Source organism: Choloepus didactylus, chromosome 8 (genome assembly GCF_015220235.1).
Source record: "Choloepus didactylus isolate mChoDid1 chromosome 8, mChoDid1.pri, whole genome shotgun sequence".
NCBI lineage: Eukaryota > Metazoa > Chordata > Mammalia > Pilosa > Megalonychidae > Choloepus > Choloepus didactylus.
Window position 1 is genome coordinate 69811893 of NC_051314.1, and position 20173 is coordinate 69832065.

At 37.8% G+C, this 20173-nt stretch overlaps 1 protein-coding gene across 1 annotated transcript; it reads right to left on the minus strand.

The window, feature by feature from the left end:
- Positions 1–19996: 19996 nt before the first annotated feature.
- On the minus strand, positions 19997–20173 carry LOC119541454 (DNA-directed RNA polymerases I, II, and III subunit RPABC4-like). Its single transcript, XM_037845436.1, has one exon. The coding sequence runs from the start codon at positions 20171–20173 to the stop codon at positions 19997–19999; it is 177 nt and encodes a 58-aa protein (XP_037701364.1).

A 20173-nucleotide genomic window follows, 5' to 3' on the forward strand; every position in this document is an offset into this window, starting at 1 on the left:
AGAGGCACTACCATATGTGGCTATTTAAATTTAGCTTAACTAAATTAAGTACGATCAGAAATTCAGTTCCTCAACTTCATTATTTTGTATTGTATTGGGCAGTGCAAATTTAAAACATTTCTATTACCACAGAAGGTTCTACTGGACACTGCTATTTTAGAGCCACAGAGCCTGTAGATGTGGGGATGGGAAGCAAAATTCCCCATGTTTGTTACTTGAAATAAGGGTAAACAGAGCTACTCTTAATTCAACTGCTTGGTTCCCAGACTATGTGTTCTACCTATTGAGTAAGAAGAATCATAAATGGTTGTTAACTTAATGGCTTCTTATCTCACAGGGTATTAACTCCAAGCAGGTGTTTCAATTGCTCCTTTAAAAGGTCGTTCCATCACTTTATTAGTCTGGAAGCTTGGGGGGTGTTTATATGTGGTAAGACCAGTGGGTCTCATGGTTATGTAAACACTGCTGTACTTTCTTTCCTATAAAATGAGTTGCTTGGTCCCATGCAATTTTCTGTTTTTGTTTTCAAAATTTTCTTAAAATAATGCAATATTTAAGAAGCCTGTTGTTCCAGCATAGTTTGGCATTTTTTTTCCTTAAACAAATGGGATAATACCTTTGATAATTTAGAATGTGAAATGAAGAAAAATGAAAGCATTTTGAAACGTCCCATTTTTATTAATACTTTTTTTTTTTTGGTAGCGCATAAGACAATCTCAAGTCTCCTAACAGGCAGGCTTTTAAAGGAAAGCAATTCTATATGCCAATGAAAGAACTGCTATTTAGAGAGTGGTTATTCAGCAGAGAAAAGAAGAGTAGAGTGACTTTCCCTCCATAGATGTCAGAGTACTTTGGTAGGCACTGGCCCCAGCTAAGTTTTGATATCTTGTAAACTTGCAAAAGTCTCTAATAGTGGCAGAGAGGAGTATTCCTAGTGGCTAACCTTTGAGAATATGAAACATGATCATAAAGAGATAGATACTAGCTTACTCAAAAGCCACAAAGGACAAAACCAGAAGAAACAGGCTTATTATGAAATAGAGAGTTCAACAAAGCATCTTCTTTCAGAAGTGGCTACTTTGAAAGGTTGCTGAATTTCCATTACTGAGTATCATTGAAGTGAGAGAGATTTTGGGTCTGGGATACATCAAAGGCAAACTTTTTGGAGATAAATGAAAATTGAGTGCTTTTCGAAACTTCCTTTTAATTCCATGAATTGATGGGAAATATACACCAAATGTATTCCAATCCACCTTTCCCTGATATACTATGTGCCTTTAACTACAAGAGATAATTAAATTATTATATTTAACAATATTTATTGCTTGACTGCTGGCTTCATACAATTTGGTAATTTGCGAAGTGGGTTGTGAATAATTTGTTGCTAATAATAAAGTACTGAATTTTGGTACATTCCTTCAAAATGTCCTTTTTATTCATTTTCATGAGCCATGCTTTCTCCAGCAGGAGAGGAAGAACTTACAGGGAAGGAGACAGAAATTTTGAATAACCCTAGCACATATATAAATAACTTTCTATCCCACATATGGAAACAGAAAATAATGTTGAGAACCACTGGTCTAATCTACAACCTTGTACACTTGTGCACCGTGTAGGGTCAGACACTCTAAAAGAGATAGAATTTAACAACAAACATAGAAAGCCCAAGCACAAACCCTGAATAATTATGAAAGAAGTCCCATTAAAGTTCCTTTTCTTATAATTTGAGAGAAGAAACAGATTAACTCACAATTCTATGACTTCTTAAATTTAGAGTAAACGCAGACTCATATACCCCATCTCTAATACTCACTCCTCTTTGTCATTCATGTAATTGGATTATTGAACTGATAGCTTCATTTTCTGATAATGTCATTTCTGTTTTATAAGATTATGCTCTCTAAAGGGCAGGTGCTATGTATATTCAAGTGCATAGTAAATCCACTTAGATGATGATGTTGTTTTAAGCTGAGTCCTAGAAGATCTCTTGCTGCAAGTTGTTTACTTGTGTTTGCCATTACAATTTGTTGGAACTTGATTTCTATAGGTTTCCCAACAGTTGTCTACTTAGGTATTTCTCTGAATACCTCCAGTATTGGCAATTCCGTTAATTCCCTTTGTGGATCACTATACTATCAAATTAGCCTCTACCTTAAAAAATGTGTGAAAAGACTGAATATAACTCTTCTTATTTGGGGTTGCTATAACAAGTGATTCAATAATATTATCTCATTTCCTTTTACTCGTTTATTTTTTCTAAGATTTTGGAATGGGAACATCTTTGCTTGTGATATTAAAATTTTTCATTTCAAAATTTGGCTGTCATTTTCATATGCTTTCTGTTGTGGGAAAGCACAACCATATGTACAGGTTTTTACCACTCAAAGACTCTGGAACCTCTGTAATGGTTTATTTTTGTTCCCGAACGCAGAGAGCATGTACCATTATGCTTGTCTGTGACATTGTTGGTATCTGCCTGCAGTTGCTATCTTTTGGCACTGGGTGGCCCAAACGCACACAGAAATTGAAACTGACAAGCTTTTATGTACAATATTTTGATAGTTAGATGACATAAATCATTCTATGTCATACTAAAAATGGAAGGAAATTTTGTACAGGAATCTAAAGGGAATTTGAATGGAGGAATTTCAGGGTTCAAGTTTAAAGCTTTCTGGAAACAATTAAATCATAACAGTGTGTAGAGGGAAAAGAACACTGGACTGGGAATTAGGAGAGATGAGATTCAGTTCATTCTCTCAAATCAGAAAAATCAGTTATAATTCTACTTGTCTTCACTTTTGAACTGAAATACTATGGGTAAGTAACTTAATCTCTGAGTCTCAGTTTATAAGTCATAAACTTATCAGGCTACCAGGAGAAGAAAGATTTAAGTGTTAATTTTCTTTCTTATTTTCCTTTCTGATCTTTGATTAAAATTTTGTAAACATTACTCTCTACTTAGCTTCAGTTAAAAATAGTCTCTGTGTGATTGTGAAAACCTTGTGGCTCACACTTCTTTTATCCAGTGTATGGACAGATGAGTAGAAAAGGGATGACAAAAAGTTAAATGAATAATAGGGAGGTATAGGGAGTATGGGATGTTTTGGTTGTTATTTTTTACTTTTATTTTTATTCTTTTTTTTTTTTTGGAGTAATGAAAAGATTCCAAAATTGATTGTGGTGATGAATGCACAACTATATGATGATACTGTGAACAACTGATTGTGTACTTTGGATGATTGTATGGTATGTGAATATACTTCAATAAAATTGCATAAAAATAGTCTTTGATGTGTGGTCAATTAGTTCAGTGGATTTCACTCCCCATCTTCCCATTCTTAGCCCCATTTTTTTGGTGAAATAAACCGTGTATTATTAATATCTATTTAGCCAGAACGTAATACAGAGATATGGGTCTATGAGCCAAAGACTAGGAGGACCCAGTTCTGTTAAGCATGTTACTGCAAAGTGACTTTCATCTTGGTCTGTACATCCAGAAGTTATCTCCCCATGTGAAATCTTTAGTTCCCAGCTAAAAACAGTTTCATTCTATCTGCTTCTACAAACTTGCATTGAGGAAGAGGGGAGAGGAAGGAGGGCAAAAACGGAGTCAGAGGCCAAAAGCAATCTAATTAATCCAATAGACCAGGCAGGAGGAATGAGGATTAGAAGAAACCTTAACTGTCTAAAATTACTACCAGCATGACAAAGTCAAGAGATTACCTGGAGTTGGTAGAATTGGCAAGAGTCTGTTTATCATACCTCAGGTGATCATCGATGGCAGGAGGACCAATATGAGTAACTGCTATGAAAATTTTATGAACCAAGAGTATCAATGAATTAAATGAGGTGAATTTTTAAACACCCTAGACTACCTCAAACCAATGGATCTTTTATTTCTAATGGAGGAAGGGGAAGGTGAGTAAGAGAACACTCTCAGTTCTGATGAACCTGTTCTCTAATCTGTACTGGTATCTAAATTATATGAGCTATTAATTTCTCATGTTTCTGAAGTTTTTGTCATTCTCTGCCTAATCGTAGCCCCATGCTAGCTCTTAATAATAATGATTCTCTAGCTATTTACTTGCTGCCCACAAATTTCTAGAAATCATGCGATCTCAGCCTAGCATGATATCAATAGCTTCTTTCTACTAGCATGTGGTATTTGGAAAGTTTTTTTGCTGGCTTATCCTGTAGAACTAAAATGTCGAAAAGGCCAAGATTTATAGAACCAAACATTCAGCCCATTAGTAAATGGGTATAAAACATTAAGTACAATCAACAAGCAGCTATATTTTTTCTCACATAGCCTTGATGGCTCAAGCTCATTACTTTCAGTGGTGCCTGTTGAGTCTATGGGAACTAAATATGTCCCTAGTCCCTGAAATGAGAGAATGGTCTCTTAACCATTTGATGGCCCCTCTCTTATTGCCTACTGTTTTTGGTCATTCCTGCAGCCTACCTTTAGAGTTTTTCAGATAAGGAGCAAGTACTCATTTCCAAATCCACATTTGCCCCCAAACTACTGGGAAATAAGTGTTAGATTCCCCCAAGGGCTCTTTTTTGCTTTGCTTTGGTCTCTGTAGCTCAACAAGCATCCAGCCAGGGAGTGAGACCAAGATTAGCCTATCATCACCTTTATCTCTCCTGTGGCATAACCCAGTGTTCATAACAGAAGAGGATGCCTACACATTGGAGACCTGGGCTCAGCATCAGAACTGAAGTTGTGACAGGGAAAGGCTGATGCTTGGTTTCTTCCTGACCTAGTTACCCTGGCACTGTGGGCACATCTTGGGAAAATGTCCTGGTGTTTGTAACTCAAATGAGTTGATTAATAAGAGCTGGGACTAGGGCTATTTTTTGTAGAAATTTGGCTGAGTATAATGTTGTAGACAAGTAGAATTTCCTCTGTACTCTTGCACCACTGTGATTCAGCTGCTGGAGGAAACTGAACATCAGTCCAATTCTGAAATGGGGCTTAGTGCTATAATGTGCTGGAAGCAGCTGAATGTAGGAAAAAGAAAACAGCAGGTGGGGCTCAGGATGTCAGTAGGACAAAATAGACCTTAAGGGGTGCCTCTGATCTGTGTTTGTGGGAGCAACAACAATGAAAGCTGATTTCGTACACCATGTTAGCATTCTTCAAGATAGCCAGAAACCTCTTGAGAACCTAGTAGCTAGATGAATGCAATTCTCGTGATCAGAAGGATGGGGGCTTGAAGTCATTATTGGATATTAACATAAATGTGACCATACATTGTTCCCCAGTCTGATAAATTGAGACATACTAGTTACTCATCTATTTGTATCTGTTGTTCTAGGGGTAACACAAAGATGTACATGAGCGTTCACCTTCAAGGGTGTACATCTAATATGGGATAATCTATCAAAGATGAGTCAACTACACTGATGATACCAACAAGATGGTGGAGACGCATGCTTCTGGGTTGTGTCCCCCGACAGAATTTTTGAACAACAATCAATGACTAGAACAATCATCTTTCTCAGGGCTCTGGAAAACAGTTAAAGAATTGAAGTAATTGGGTAAGCGCTAGATCAAGAAAAAGGCAACTTAAAAATGATAGGGCCTTGTGGTGCCCTTGCTAGCCCTTCCCCCACCCACTCCCCTGCTTGTTGCAGAGCCAGCCTGCACTCCTAGTGTGGGTCCCTGGTTCTGATTCTCTCGGGAGAAGAGTATCCTTGTGCACATGTATGCCTGTGCCAATCTGGTGTCAGCCTGAAAAACTGAATCAGGACATCTGTCATAGGTTTGCCATCCCAGAGCTTGCCCTGCACATGGAGGTGGCTGGCAGGGCAGCAGGGATATTGCAAGAGTGGTTAAGTCACAGCTACCTAAGGTAAAGGAATGCTGGCTTTTAGACATGCACTGGACAACTGAAACTGAGAAGAGACACTGTTCTCTGGGGGAAGGGGGTCATTTGGATCTGTGTGCAAGGGGAAATTCCTAGGGCTTTGAATACAAGCCCAGGACAAGGTGCATGTGCAGAAAAGTCTAGGAAGGACCTGATATTTTTGCCTCAGACTGTTTCCTTAAACACATTATTAGGCAGCCTAATTTCTGAAGGAGTGTAGTAACACAGGCTAATCTGAAAAGACTGGGAAAGTTTCTTTTTAGCTCCTGGCATTCAAGAAAGTCTCTGACATAACACTTAACACTAGCTGGATATGAACAGAAGGAATAGATGCCTCAGTGGCTAATTTCCAGAAATAACACATTAAGACATTAAAATGTCCAGTGTGCAGCAAAAGATTATCAAGCATGCAAAGAAACAGAAAAGGCCCATGCAAAGAGCAAGAAAAAACATTAAAACTATCAACAAAGAAGACAAGATTTTGGACATTCCAGAGAGACTTTAAAAATTGGTCTTAAATATGCTCAAACAGCTAAAGGAAAACACAGGCAAAGAATTAAAGGAAATCAGAAAAACAGTAGGTAAAGAAAAGAATTTCATTAAAGAGATGGAAATCATAAAATGGAATTAGACAGAAATACTGGAGAAGAACCATAGTAACTGAAATAAAAAATTCCCTAGATGGGTTCAACAGGAGATAGAAGGTGGCAGAAGAAAGAGTCAGTGAACTTGAAATTAAGACAATTGAAATTATGCAGTGTGCCAGTTTGAATGTATTATGTCCCCCAAATGCCATTATCTTGGATGTAATCTTGTGTGGGCAGACCTATCAGTGTTGATTAGATTGTGATTCTTCGAGTGTTTCCACGGAGATGCACCCCACCCAACTGTGGGTGATGACTCTGATTGGATAATTTCCATGGAAGTGTTGGCCCGCCCATTCAGGGTGGATATGAATTAAATTACTGGAGCACTATATAAGATCAGACAGAAGGAGCGAGCTGCCACAGCTAAGAGGGACACTTTGAAGAAAGCGCAGGAGCTGCAGATGAGAGACATTTTGAAGACATCCGTTGAAATCAGACTGTTGCTCTGGAGAAGCTAAGAGAGGACAAACACCCCAAGTGCAATTATGAGTGACATTTTTGAGGAACTGCAGCCTAGAAAGGAACGTCCTGAGAGAAAGCCATTTTGAAACCAGAACTTTGGAGCAAACGCCAGCCACATGCCTTCCCAGCTAACAGAGATTTTCCAAACACCATTGGGCATCCTCCAGTGAAGGTACCTGATTGCTGATGTGTTACCTTGGGCACTTTATGGACTTAAAACTGTAACTGCGTAATCAAATAAACCTCCTTTAAGGCACAGGAACTAAGAGAGGAAAGGGCTGCTGAAAAGGCCCTTAGGAAGGTTTAGACTTCCACTCTCTCAAGCCCCAAGGATTAATGACTCTCAGACTTTGAAATCTAATGGAGTTTGTCCTGTGGGTTTTAGGAACTGTTTTGGTCCTGTTAACCATGTTTTTCTTTTCAGTTTCTCCTTATGGCAATGGGTATGTTTACCCTATGACTGTCCCTCCTTTGTATGTTGGAAGTACATAACTTGTTCTAAGTTCACAGATCCACAGCTAAAGGAAAATTATGCCTCAGGACTGACCATGCATGTAATTGATTTTGATGGAATATTGTACTTAACTACTGTTGCTGAAATGATTTAAGTTTCTGTGATATTGTTGTGGGATGAATGTATTTTGTATCTGGAAAGATAATGTCATTTTGGGGTCCAGGGGGTGGAATGTGCCAATTTGAACGTATTATGTCCCCCAAATGCCATTATCTTTGATGTAATCTTGTGTGGGCAGACCTATCAGTGTTAATTAGATTGTAATTCTTTGCGTGTTTCCATGGAGATGTGCCCCACCCAACTGTGGGTGGTGACTCTGATTGGATAATTTCCATGGAGGTGTTGGCCCGCCCATTTAGGGTGGGTCTGAATTAAATTACTGGAGCACTATGTAAGATCAGACAGAAGGAGCGAGCTGCCACAGCCAAGAGGGACACTTTGAAGAAAGCACAGGAGCTGCAGATGAGAGATATTTTGAAGACATCCGTTGAAATTAGACTCTTGCTCTGGAGAAGCTAAGAGAGGACAAACACCCCAAGTGCAACTAAGAGTGTTTTTGAGGAACTGCAGCCTAGAGAGGAACGTCCTGGGAGAAAGCCATTTTGAAACCAGAACTTTGGAGCAGACGCCAGCCACATGCCTTCCCAGCTAACAGAGGTTTTCCAGACACCATTTGCCATCCTCCAGTGAAGGTACCTGATTGCTGATGTGTTACCTTGGACACTTTATGGCCTTAAAACTGTAACTGTGTAACCAAATAAACCCCCTTTTATAAAAGTCAGTCCATTTCTGGTGTTTTGCATTCCAGCAGCATTAGCAAACTAGAACATGCAGTCTGACAAGCCTAAAGAAAAGAGAATGAAAAACAAAGCAATGAGAGAGAGAGAGAGAAAGAGAGAGAAAGTCTTGGATGGCAAGAAGCTGAAGAGAGAGGCCAGAGAGGCTGCCATGTACCTTGCCATGCTCAGTCTAAGGACCAAAGATAGCCAGCAGCCAGTCCCAGAAAACCAGTTTTCAGGGAGGAAGCATCACCTTGATGCCTTGATTTAGACTTTCTTTTAGCCTCAAAACTGTGTATACCCAAATAAATGAGATATTGTATACTGATGTTCACAGCAGCATTGGATTCCTCTGTTGATGGACACTTGAGTTGTTTCCAGCTTTTGACAATTGTGAATAAACAAAATGTGGTACATACATTTAATGGGATATTATTTGGCTGTAAGAAGGAATAAAATTTTGAGACATACTGCAACATGGATGAAACTTGAAAACATGCAACCAATATGGAGTCAAATGCCTCACTATTCTTCTTATTGAATTGTCATGGGAATATAGGAGTGATTAGTCATGCATGGAGCTAGACATCTCTCTTGGGATCTAGGTACCTAGATGAAGATGTTGAAGAGTGAAAATGCAAAAGTTTGTGTATGGTTTGGCCTCCCTGGGATCAACAATTTGATCATTCATACTTTTTTGGAGCAGTGAATGGTGGCATACAGTCCTGGGAAATAAAATTACAGGGATTGTAATGAATGGAAATAATTTCCAGATTCCTTCCCTCCTGATTGTGTTTATTGATGTTCTTTGGCCAAGTGTCCCTTGAATGTGATAGTAGTAATGAGAAGTATGTTCTCATACCAGATGTTTAAAAGAGAAAGATTATGAAAATGTTGGGAAAATGTTACAAACCTAGTAAAATATTGCCTAAGGGTGGAAAAAAATCTTTTCTTATTGTGTGCTCTGTTTTGTATGTAACTTTGGGAAAAGTAAGGAAGAGTGGGGGAGGCAAGACTGTGGCCTTTTAAAAATGTGTTTTATAGCTCCTTATTCCATAACCACTCTCAACCAGATTATTTCATTCTCCAAAGAATAAGTAGGAAAAGAATCCTATTACAATACATATTTTAAAATCCTTATAATTTATAGATAAATAATTCTTTCAGTTGAGGGTTTTACTGTAAATTTATTGCATTATAATTCCCCTGTGAACTTATATTTTCCTTCTTTTACCATATTTGCCTTATGTGGCTACTTAAAATGAGTTTATGAACATGGTGGCAAGTGTATTTATATTTATATCTGCCCTGCCAATATACTATGCACTAGCCACATGTAGCTATTTAGCACATGAAATGTAGTTAACCTGAATTGAGATGTGCTGTAAGTGTAAAATACTAATTTGATTTTTAAGACAGTATAAAAAATGTAAAATACCTCATCCTTAACTTCAAGAATTAATTACATGTTGAAAATAATATTTGGATATATTGGGTTAATAAAATATAATAACACAGAAAAAGAGAACAGAGTCTAAGAGACAACATCAAGCATACCAATATATGCATAATGGGAGTACCAGAAGAAGAAGAAAGGGAAAAAGTGGCAGAAAGAATATTCAAAGAAATAATAGCTGATAAGTTCCCAAATTTAACTGCAGACATGAGTATATATATATATATGAAGCTCAATGAAGTCCAAAGAGGAAAAACTCAAAATAGTCCCACACTGAGATACCTAAACATCAAACTGTCAAATGCCAAAGACAAAGAGAGAATCCATAAAGCTGCAAGAGAGAAACAATGCATCACATTCAAGGGATCCTCAATAAAATTAAGTGCTAATTTGTCATCAGAAATGATGGAAGCAGAAGGCTGTGGGATAACATATTTAAAGTACTGAAAGAAAAATATCGCCAACCCAGAATTCCATATCCAGCAAAACTGTCTTTCAAAAATAAGAAAGAGATTAAGACATTTCTAGTTAAAGGCTAAGGGAGTATGTCATCACTAGAGTATAAGAAAGGCTAAAGGGATAGCTTTGAGTTGAAAAGAAAGGACACTAGACAATAGATTGAAGCGCCATGAAGAAATAAAGATCTCCATTAAAGGTCACGGCATGGGTAAATATAAATGCTAGTATTATTTTATTTTTGTAACTCCACTTTTTACTTGATACAGAAGTACTTCTTTCTTCTTACAGGATAAAAAGGCAAATACGTAAAGGTAATGATAAACCTATGGTTTTGAACTCATAATGTATAAATTTGCAATTTATAACAAGAACCATCAAAAGGTGGTGAGGGGAGCAGAGGGATATGGAAACAATTTCTGTAGGCTATTGAAGTTAAGTTGGTATCAAATAAAATGAAAGTGATATAGATTTAGGATGTTAATTTTAAGCCCCTTTATAACTACAAAGAAAATGTCTGAAAAATATGCACAGAAGTAATTGAGAAGAGATTCTAAAGTGTTTGCTAACAAGATCAACTAAATACAAAAACAGGCAGATACAAAGAAATTGAGAGACAGAAAGGTATAAAACTTACAAAAACCAAACAGCAAAATGGCAGAAGAAAGTCCTGCAATATCAGTAGTTATTTTAGAGGTAAATGAGTTAAATTCTCCAGTCAAAAGGCAGAGATTGGCAGAATGGGTAATAAAGCACGATGCAACTATATGCTGTTTACAAGAGACTTGTCTTAAATTCAAAGACACCAGTAGATTGAAAGTGAAAGGAATGAAAAAACATTCCATGGAAATAGTAACCAAAAGAGAGCCGAGGTAGCTATACTGTTATCAAACAAAATAGATTCAAGTAAAAAACTATTGAGGGACAGCGAAGAACATTATATGTGGAAAAAGGGCCCATTAATCAAGAAAATATAACAATTATAACCATATATGTGATGTGTAGGTTGAATTATGTGCCACAAAAATCACATGTTCTTAATCTTAATTGGCATGCCTGTGGGTATGAACTCATTTATAAATGGGACCTTTTCGGAGATGTCATTTTTATTTAAGATGAGGTCAATTGAATCTGGGTGGGGCTTAATCCGTATTACTGGAGGCCTTATAAAAAGAACCTGGAAGTCACAGAAGCCAGAAAGGACAGGACACCACCATGTGATGAGAGGCAGAGATACAAGCCAAGTGTGCCAGTTTAAATGTATTATGTTCCCCAGAAAAAGCCATATTCTTTGATGCAATCTTGTGGGGCAGACATTTTAGTGCTGATTAGATTAGAATTCTTTGAGTGTTTCCATGGAGATGTGCCCCACCCAACTGTAGGTGATAACTCTGATGAGATTATTTCCATGGAGGTGTGGCCCTGCCCATTCAGGGTTGGCCTTGATTACTAGAGCAGTATATAAGCTCAGACAGAAGGAGCCAGCTTGCTACAGCTAAGAGGGACACTTTGAAGAATGCACAGGAACTGCAGATCAGAGATATTTTGAAGGCAGCCATTGAAAGCAGACTCGTGCTCCAGAGAAGCTGAGAGAGGACAAATGCCCCAAGAGCAACTAAGAGTGACATTTTTGAGGAACTGCAGCCTAGAGAGGAACATACAGGGAGAAAGCCATTTTGAAACCAGAACTTTGGAGCAGACGCCAGCCACATGCCTTCCCAGCTAACAGAGGTTTTCTGGACACCATTGGCCATCCTCTAGTGAAGGTACCCAAATGCTGATGTGTTACTTTGGACACTTTATGGCCTTAAGACTGTAACTATGTAATGAAATAAACCCCCTTTTATAAAAGCCAATCCGTCTCTTATGTTTTGCATTTCAGCAGCATTAGCAAACTAGAACCAAGTAACCCCAAGGATTGCCAGTAGCAAGCACCAGAATGGCGTCTTGATTTTGGACCTCTTTTAGGCTCAAAACCGTCAGTCAATAAATTTCTGTTTTTAACCAAAAACAAGTTTGTGGTATTTATGATAGCAGCTCTAGCAAAGTAAGGCATGGACCTAACAACAGAGCTCTAAAATATATGAAGCAAACGTTAACAGATTTGAAGGAAGATATACATGGATCTACATTAATAGTAGAAGACTTTGATACACTACTTTCAATAATGGACACATCATCCAGACAGAAGGTCAAGAGGAAATAGAGGACTTGGACATTATTATAAACCAACTATACCTAACAGACATCTATAGAACATTTCATCCAATAATGATAGAGTACAGATATTTTTCTCAATTGCACACAGATTATTCTCCAGGATTGATCATATATTGGGTCACAAAACAAGTCTCAATAAATTTGAAAAGATTGAAATAGTACTAAGTATCTTCTCTGATCACAACAGAATGAAACTAGAAATCAAAAAACAGAGGGAGAACTGTGAATTTCCACATTCACAAATATGTGGACATGAAACAATACATTCTTTTTTTATTTTGAAATAAATTCAAAGTTATAGGAACAGTTGCAAAAACAATACTAACTCCGTACACAGAATTCCGTCATACCCTGACCCCCCTCCCCCGATAGCTCAATCCACCAACTTTAACATGTTGTCACATCACTGTTTCTTTCCCTCCCTCCCTCCCTCCCTATCATCCATCATCTATTACTCTGTCTTCTGAACATATGAGAGCTAGCTGCACACATCCTTGAACATACACTATAATTCACATATACACTTCCCATGAACAAGAACATTCTTTTATGCAATCCCATTAAGCGCAGCTAAGAAGTACAAGAGATTCAACAATGAACGAAGCTTACATTCTATATTTCCTTTTCCTTATGTCTCAACTGTGTCCCTTTGAGCCTCCTGTCCTCTATCCTCCAATTCCATCCAAGTTCATACTTGGCATTCAATTGTCATCTATTTAGACTGTCTTTTTTTTTTTTTTTTTTTCCCAATTGTGGAAACATATATACAGCCTAAATCTTCACATTCCACCCCCTCCCTGGACTTCCATTAGGGGGATTAATCACATTTAGAATGTTGTAATGCTCTTTCCCACCATCCATTACTAGAAATTTCCCTTCACATCAAACAGTAACCCTACACTCATTTCTTAACTCCCCATTGCTCCTTCCCCCATTTCTCTTAACCCAAACTTTACTTACTTTTCATCTCTATGGTTATATTCTCTGATAATTTCTTTGTGTTTACTGTGGGGCTTAAAATTAACCTCTTAAATCCATAACAATCTTGTTTTTCTTTGATACCACCTTCACTTCAATAGGACACATAAACTATGTTTCTATACTCCTCCATTCCCCCACCTTTATATAGTTGTCTAAAATTACATATTTTACATTGAGTTCAAAACCACTGATTTGTCCTTAGAGTTTGTGTATTTTATATCATGTAGGAAGTAAATAGTGGAGTTACGGTTCAAAAATTATTGACTTCTATTTGTATTCCATTGTGGTTGGAGAATGTGCTTTGAGTATATTCAATTTTTTTTTTTTAATTTCTTGAGGCTTGTTTTATGTCCCAGCTTATGGTCCCTTCTGGAGAAAGATCCATGATCACTGGAGAAAAATGAGTGTCCTGGTGATTTGGGATGTAAGGTACTATATATGTGTGTTAAAATTCTCTATATCTCTTTTTCCTCTCTTTGTTTCTCTGTTGGTAGGGGTCCCTTTAGTATCTGAAGTAGGACAGGTCTTTTATTGGCAAACTCTCTCAGCATTTGTTTGTCTGTGAAAAATTTAAGCTCTCCCTCAAATTTGAAGGAGAGTTTTCCTGGATAAAGTATTCTTGGTTGGAAATTTTTCTCTCTCAGAATTTTAAATATGCCATGCCACTGCCTTCTCGCCTCCATGGTGGCCGCTGAGTAGTCACCACTTAGTCTTATGTTGTTTCCTTTGTATGTGGTGAACTGCTTTTCTCTTGCTGCTTTCAGAACTTGCTCCTTCTCTTCAGTATTTGACAGTCTGATCAGAATATGTCTTTGAGTGGGTTTATTTGGATTTATTCTATTTGGAGTTTGCCGGGCATTTATGCTTTTTGTATTTATATTGTGTAGAAGGTTGAGGAAGTTTTCCCCAACAATTCCTTTGAATACTCTTTCTAGACCTTTACCCTTCTCTTCACCTGGGACACCAATGAGTCTTAAGTTTGGACGTTTTATTTTATCTGTCTTATCCCTGAGATCCATTTCGATTTTTTCAATTTTTTTTCTCCATTCTCTCTTTTGTTCTTTCATTTTCTGTTCTGTGGACTTCTAGGACACTGAGACATTGTTCAGCTTCCTCTAGTCTTGTATTGTGACTATCCAGAGTCATTTTAATTTGGCCAACCGTTTCTTTTATTTCCATAAGATCTTCTATTTTTTTATTTACTCTTGCAATGCCTTCTTTATGCTCTTCTAGGATCTTCTTTATGTCGCTTATATCCTGGGCCATGGTATTCTTGATGTCCTTTAAATCCTTTGCCATGTTTTCGTTCCTTGATTGTAGTTCTTTGATTAATTATGCGAGGTACTGTGTCTCTTCCGATATCTTTATTTGTGTGTTTGGAGTTGGATTCTCCATATTGTCTGGTTTTATCATATGCATTAAGATTTTCTGTTGTTTTTGGCCTCTTGGCATTTGCTTTGCTTGATAGGGTTCTTTCAAGTTGTAAAAAAAGTACCTATCTAATTTTCAGAAACACAGTTTGGTGGCGTACACTTTCTCTAACTAACCAGCAGATGGCGTCTGTGAGTCACCTATACCCTTAAAGTCAGTTCTCCACCTTGTCCCCGTGGTGTGCGGGGAAATGATTCTTGTGGGGTTCAGTTGGAGAACTCAGTTTGGGTGTGTTGCTGGAGCCGTCCACCCTGAATGTGGGGCGTGTGTGGGTGGCCAGCAAGGAAGGACAGCTTTAATATTCAAATCTCCCAGGTTCCCGGAGATTCAAGGCTGCTGCAAGAGTCTAAGCCTTCATTTCATTTCAGCCCCAGACCCTCTCTCTTGCTGTGCCAGAAACCACCGGACTTGGCTTAGCGTCCCTGGGTTCTCCAGGCAGGTCCCCCCACCCAGCTGCGATCCTCCAGGACCTCTGCCAAGGGAATGCTGTGCTACATCATCAGTGTGCGCCGTCCCTGAAGGGAAGCCCCAGGCCGCCGTGCCGTGCTGGGGCGCTTTCAGCCTGATGCAAAGATGGCCAAACGGGGCGTCTCCACACACCCTCCTAGCACAGTTCCTTCTTCCCAGCTCCAGGACAACTGGCGGGGCTCTGGCCTGTGGGCATGGCCCCGGGCAGGAGTTTATACAGCCCTCCGGGGAGCCAGCTGCTAGCCGCGGGGTTTCTTTCTGCTTCTGGCTCTCCCCTCCGTTCCCCCAGCCCCAAGGGTATCTGCAGCGGGCTGTCTTCCAGGCCAGACACCGAGAAGCTGGCCCAGCCCCCTCTTGCTGTGTTTTACTGCGTGTTTCCCAGTATCCCAGCTGCAGCCGCTCCTGGGTTTTCTCTCTTTTGTTTTTTTAAAAGAGCCCTTCGGTCTCCAAATGCCAAACCCTGGCTTCCCCAGACTGCCGTGTGGCTGCGGGTCTTCCAGTCAGGTTACTCATTTGTTTCAGAATGCAGACTCCTTGTTTCACCAAGTATACGGCCTCTGTGGAACTAGCAGGCCTCGTCCAGCTGGCGCATCGCTGTAACCAGTATTCTGGGTCACTTTCTGGTTTTTATCTAGTGTTTTTCATGGAGGTGTTTTTTTACCCTCTCACCTAGCTGCCATCTTAGTTTCCCCAACAATACACTCGTAAACAACCAATAGGCCAAAGTATAAATCACAAGGAAAATTAAGAACTATCTTGAAGCAAGTGAAAATGGAAACATGACATACCAAACATATGAAATGCAGCAATGGCAGTGCTCAGAGGGAAATTTAGAGCTCTAAATGTCTACATTAAAAAAGAAGTAAGATCTCAAGTCAATAATCTACCTTCACACCTGGAGGAACTAGCAAAAGAGCAATCTAAACCCAAATTTAGCAGAAGTAAGGAAGTGATTAAGATTACAGTGGAGAGACATGAAATAGAGAGTTGAAAAATAACAGAATCAATGAAATCAAAAGTTGATTCTTTGAAGAGATCAATGAATTAGACTAACAAAGAGAAATGAGAAGGGATATTAACTGTGAGGGATGCAGAGAAATAGGAACCCTCATACATTGTTGATGGGAATGTAAAATGGTGCATCCATTGTAGAAAACAATTTGGTATTCCTCAAAAATTTTAACATAGAACTACCATGTGACCTGGCACGCCTGCTTCTAGGTATATGCCCCAAAGAATTGAAACAGATTGTTGGACACATATTTGTATACCAAAGTTCACAATAGTGTTATTCACAATAGCCTAAAGATTGAAGCAACCACGTGTCCATCAACAGATGAATGGATAAACAAAGCGTGGTGCATACATACAATGTAATATTATCAGCTGTAAAAAAGAATGAAGTTTTGATTCATGCTATAACATGGATGAACTTTGAAGATCTCATGTTGAGTGAAATAAACAGAAAGAAAAGGACAGATATTGTATGATTCCACTTACATGAAACAACTAGAACATGCAAATTCACAGAGACAGAAAGTAGATTACAAGTTGCCAGGGGCAGGGAGGAGGGTGAGAGGGAGTCAGTGCATAATAGGTAGAGGGTTTCTGTTTGAGGTGATGGAAAAGTTTTAGCATAGATATTGGTGATGGTAGTAAATACTGTGAAGGTGATTAATGGCACTTAGTCTTATGCTTGGAGTGGTTGAGATGGGAAATTTTATGTTGTATGTATGTTACTACAATTAAAAAGGACTAAAGAAACAATGACAGTTAAGTGCAATACATGATCCTGGACTGGAACTAATAATGGAGGAGAAAATGCCCAAGAGGACATTATTGGGGCAACTTAAAAAATTGCAATATGGTCCATACTGACCTTGTGACTGTACTTAAGGAAGTTACATGAGTGTCCTTATTCTTAGGAAATGTACATGGAAGTGTTAAGTGCTAAAGGAATATTATGTATGCAGACTACTCAAATGTTTAGGACGTGGACAGAGATACATAGACTGAAAGAATGACATAACAAATGTTGCAAAATGCTAAAATTGGACAAATCTTGGAATCTGTTGAGGGATTATGTTGTAGTTGTATTGTTTTTGTGTTATTTTTGCAACTTTTCTCTAAGTTTGAAATTATTTCAATATAAAAAGTTAAAAAAAAGATGAGATAATTACAACATAATGTGATGTGTTAACATGGAGGGAATTATTGGGTATTTGGGAGTGTTTAGGAGAAACAGTTAATACAGCTGGATTGGGGGAATTAGGGATGATTTCCTAGAGGAGATAACTTTTGACTTGAGTCTTCAGGAATGGGTACAAGTTAAGAATTAAAAAGAGATAATCTGGTCCTGTTTTCTCCGAGGTGCAGTGTGGTTGGGCCATGGATTTCAATCAAGTCCAGTCAGGAGGTCATTTATAATAGTTAATACTCATTTCATAAACTGAACTCTTTAGAACGTGGTTAAAATTCAGGATAAATAAAGTCTCTGAATAACCCAAATAAATAATGTAAGGGTCATGCGCCAAAGATGATGTAACCATTGCTATATAAAAGTGGTTTCTAGGTCAACAAGTCAGATCTTAGTATACTGCTGATAAATTTTAATTGTAAAGTAAAGCCTTTGTATTAATTCAATGGCTCAAGTGAAAAACATATTAAATCTTGGAAATTTTGTGCTTTCAAAGGTGACAGAGAATTATGGAGAAGAGTGCCATTGTGTAGGCGAAATCTGTTGGAGAAGCCTTATTTTATTTTATTTTATTTATTTTATTTTATTTATTTTATTTTGTTTTATGTAATTTTATTGAAATATATTCACATACCATACAATCATCTAAAGTGCACAACACTTGTTTGCAGTTTCATCATATAGTTGTGCATTCAACACTGCAATCAATTTTTGAACATTTCATTACTCCAAAAAATAAAAATGAAAATAACCAAAATAAAAGAGAACACTTAGAATATCCCATACCCCTCCCCCCTCATTTACTTTTTAAAAAATTTTTTAATTGAAGTATATTCACATACCATACAATCATCCAAAGTATAAAACAATTGTTCACAGTATCATCATATAGTTGTGCATTCATCACCAGAGGCTATCTCTTTTAAACTGATAATAAGAACAGGTCCAGAGACTTGATCATCTGGACAAGTTTCTTCTTCCTTCCCAAGATAGCTGTCCTTTAATCTGTAATGGAAATATTTTGCCTTCCATAGGTCAGTCCATAAGACACTTGGTTTAACCTACTGCGTAAAACATTAGCCTTGTTTTTTTGTTGTTGTTGGTAAGCAGTTTATTAGGGAACAAGTCATATATCAATTTCAAGGTCAAATGTACCGATTTTTATATTTACCGAGTACTATTCAAAAGAATCTTTTTAAAGCAACTTTACATCTGTTTTCTCATTGTTTTCATAAAAATATCCCAGGTAGGTAAGATGTCAAATTACTTCCATCTTATCGATCAAGGGGGCACAAAGAGGTTAAGTAACTGACTGAAAACAGGTCTTGAGTTCCAGTTGTAATATTTTCCCATTAAACCATTCCACCTAATTAACCAAATAACAGTACTCAAACTATCAAAACACAAAAGACCTAGGATGAATGAGAACAGTTAAGAAAAGTGTAACTACATTACACTTGGGGTTTATTTGTTTAAGGGGCTGTCATAAGGACAGCATATATGTTGGGATTCCCTTGTGTGAAAAGGATAAGGTCAAAAAGGAACATACCAGAATCACAAAATTATAAAAATCATAGATAAAGGAAAGCCTGGATCAAGGAAGCACTCTTTAAAAAGAGACAGACATGGCTATTAAAAAGTTGGAATATAGCTAATATTTAAAATGAGCGTTAAGGAGGCCAACATGACATTCCATAATGATGAAATCTTGGAATAGATGGAATACAGGTGTGAGCAATTAATTCCGTGTTCTTAAGATGGAGGCAAAAGATTTAAGCATTTATCCAATAATTTAGTGTAAACCAATCTCCATTCTTTTTTATATTCTGAAAGCAGAATTTTTGACCATAATGAATGATCATACCCAGGATACTGCACCTGACTTAAGAGTCTGCTTCACCCACTTTGGAGTTGATTTTGCCTTACAGAGAAAAACCATTAAAATTTCTCTTCTCTCTCCCAAGATCTTAATCAAGCATTATGTAGAAATACAGAAAGTCCTGTATCAGGTAATACATGAAAAACAGAAGTCAAAATGATATATGCACACTGACAGCAAGTACATTAGTACACCCACTACCAAATGACACTGCAAAGTTTGCAAACTCTGTAAATTGGTGATGGGGGACAGTAGTTTCTAAGGAACATACTTAATCAGACCCTCAAAATGCCCCAGAAACCTGTATTTTTAACAAAAGACCCAGTGATTCTAGGTTTTGATAAAAAGTATGGTTTAGGGAAAAAAGCAATTCTAACCTTGCCATGTGTCGGATTAAATATACAATGAAACTAAATTATAAGTCATGTAATTGAACTAAAAAAAACCCCACAAATTTCTCTACACAAAGTACTAACATATCTAAATACAATATGGTTTAAAAAATGAGATAAAATGAAATTGTGTATATGTAGTTGTATTCATAAAGATAAGTATGCTAACCAAAAGCTATACAACGTGAAACATTAATGGCAAATTCAACTACAAGCGAAGTCGTTACTCTGAATTCACGTTTCATCGAGTGTCCAGAACCACCAATCTTTTAGTCCTTTTTTTGTATATTATTCTGTAACCACATTCTCTGCATCTGATTGTATCCCTGGATTTTATTTCATTTTCCGTGTGACATTCTCCACAGATACAGATCATTCGCTGCTGCTTCGGGGGTTGCACGTCCTTCTGGGTGTCCAT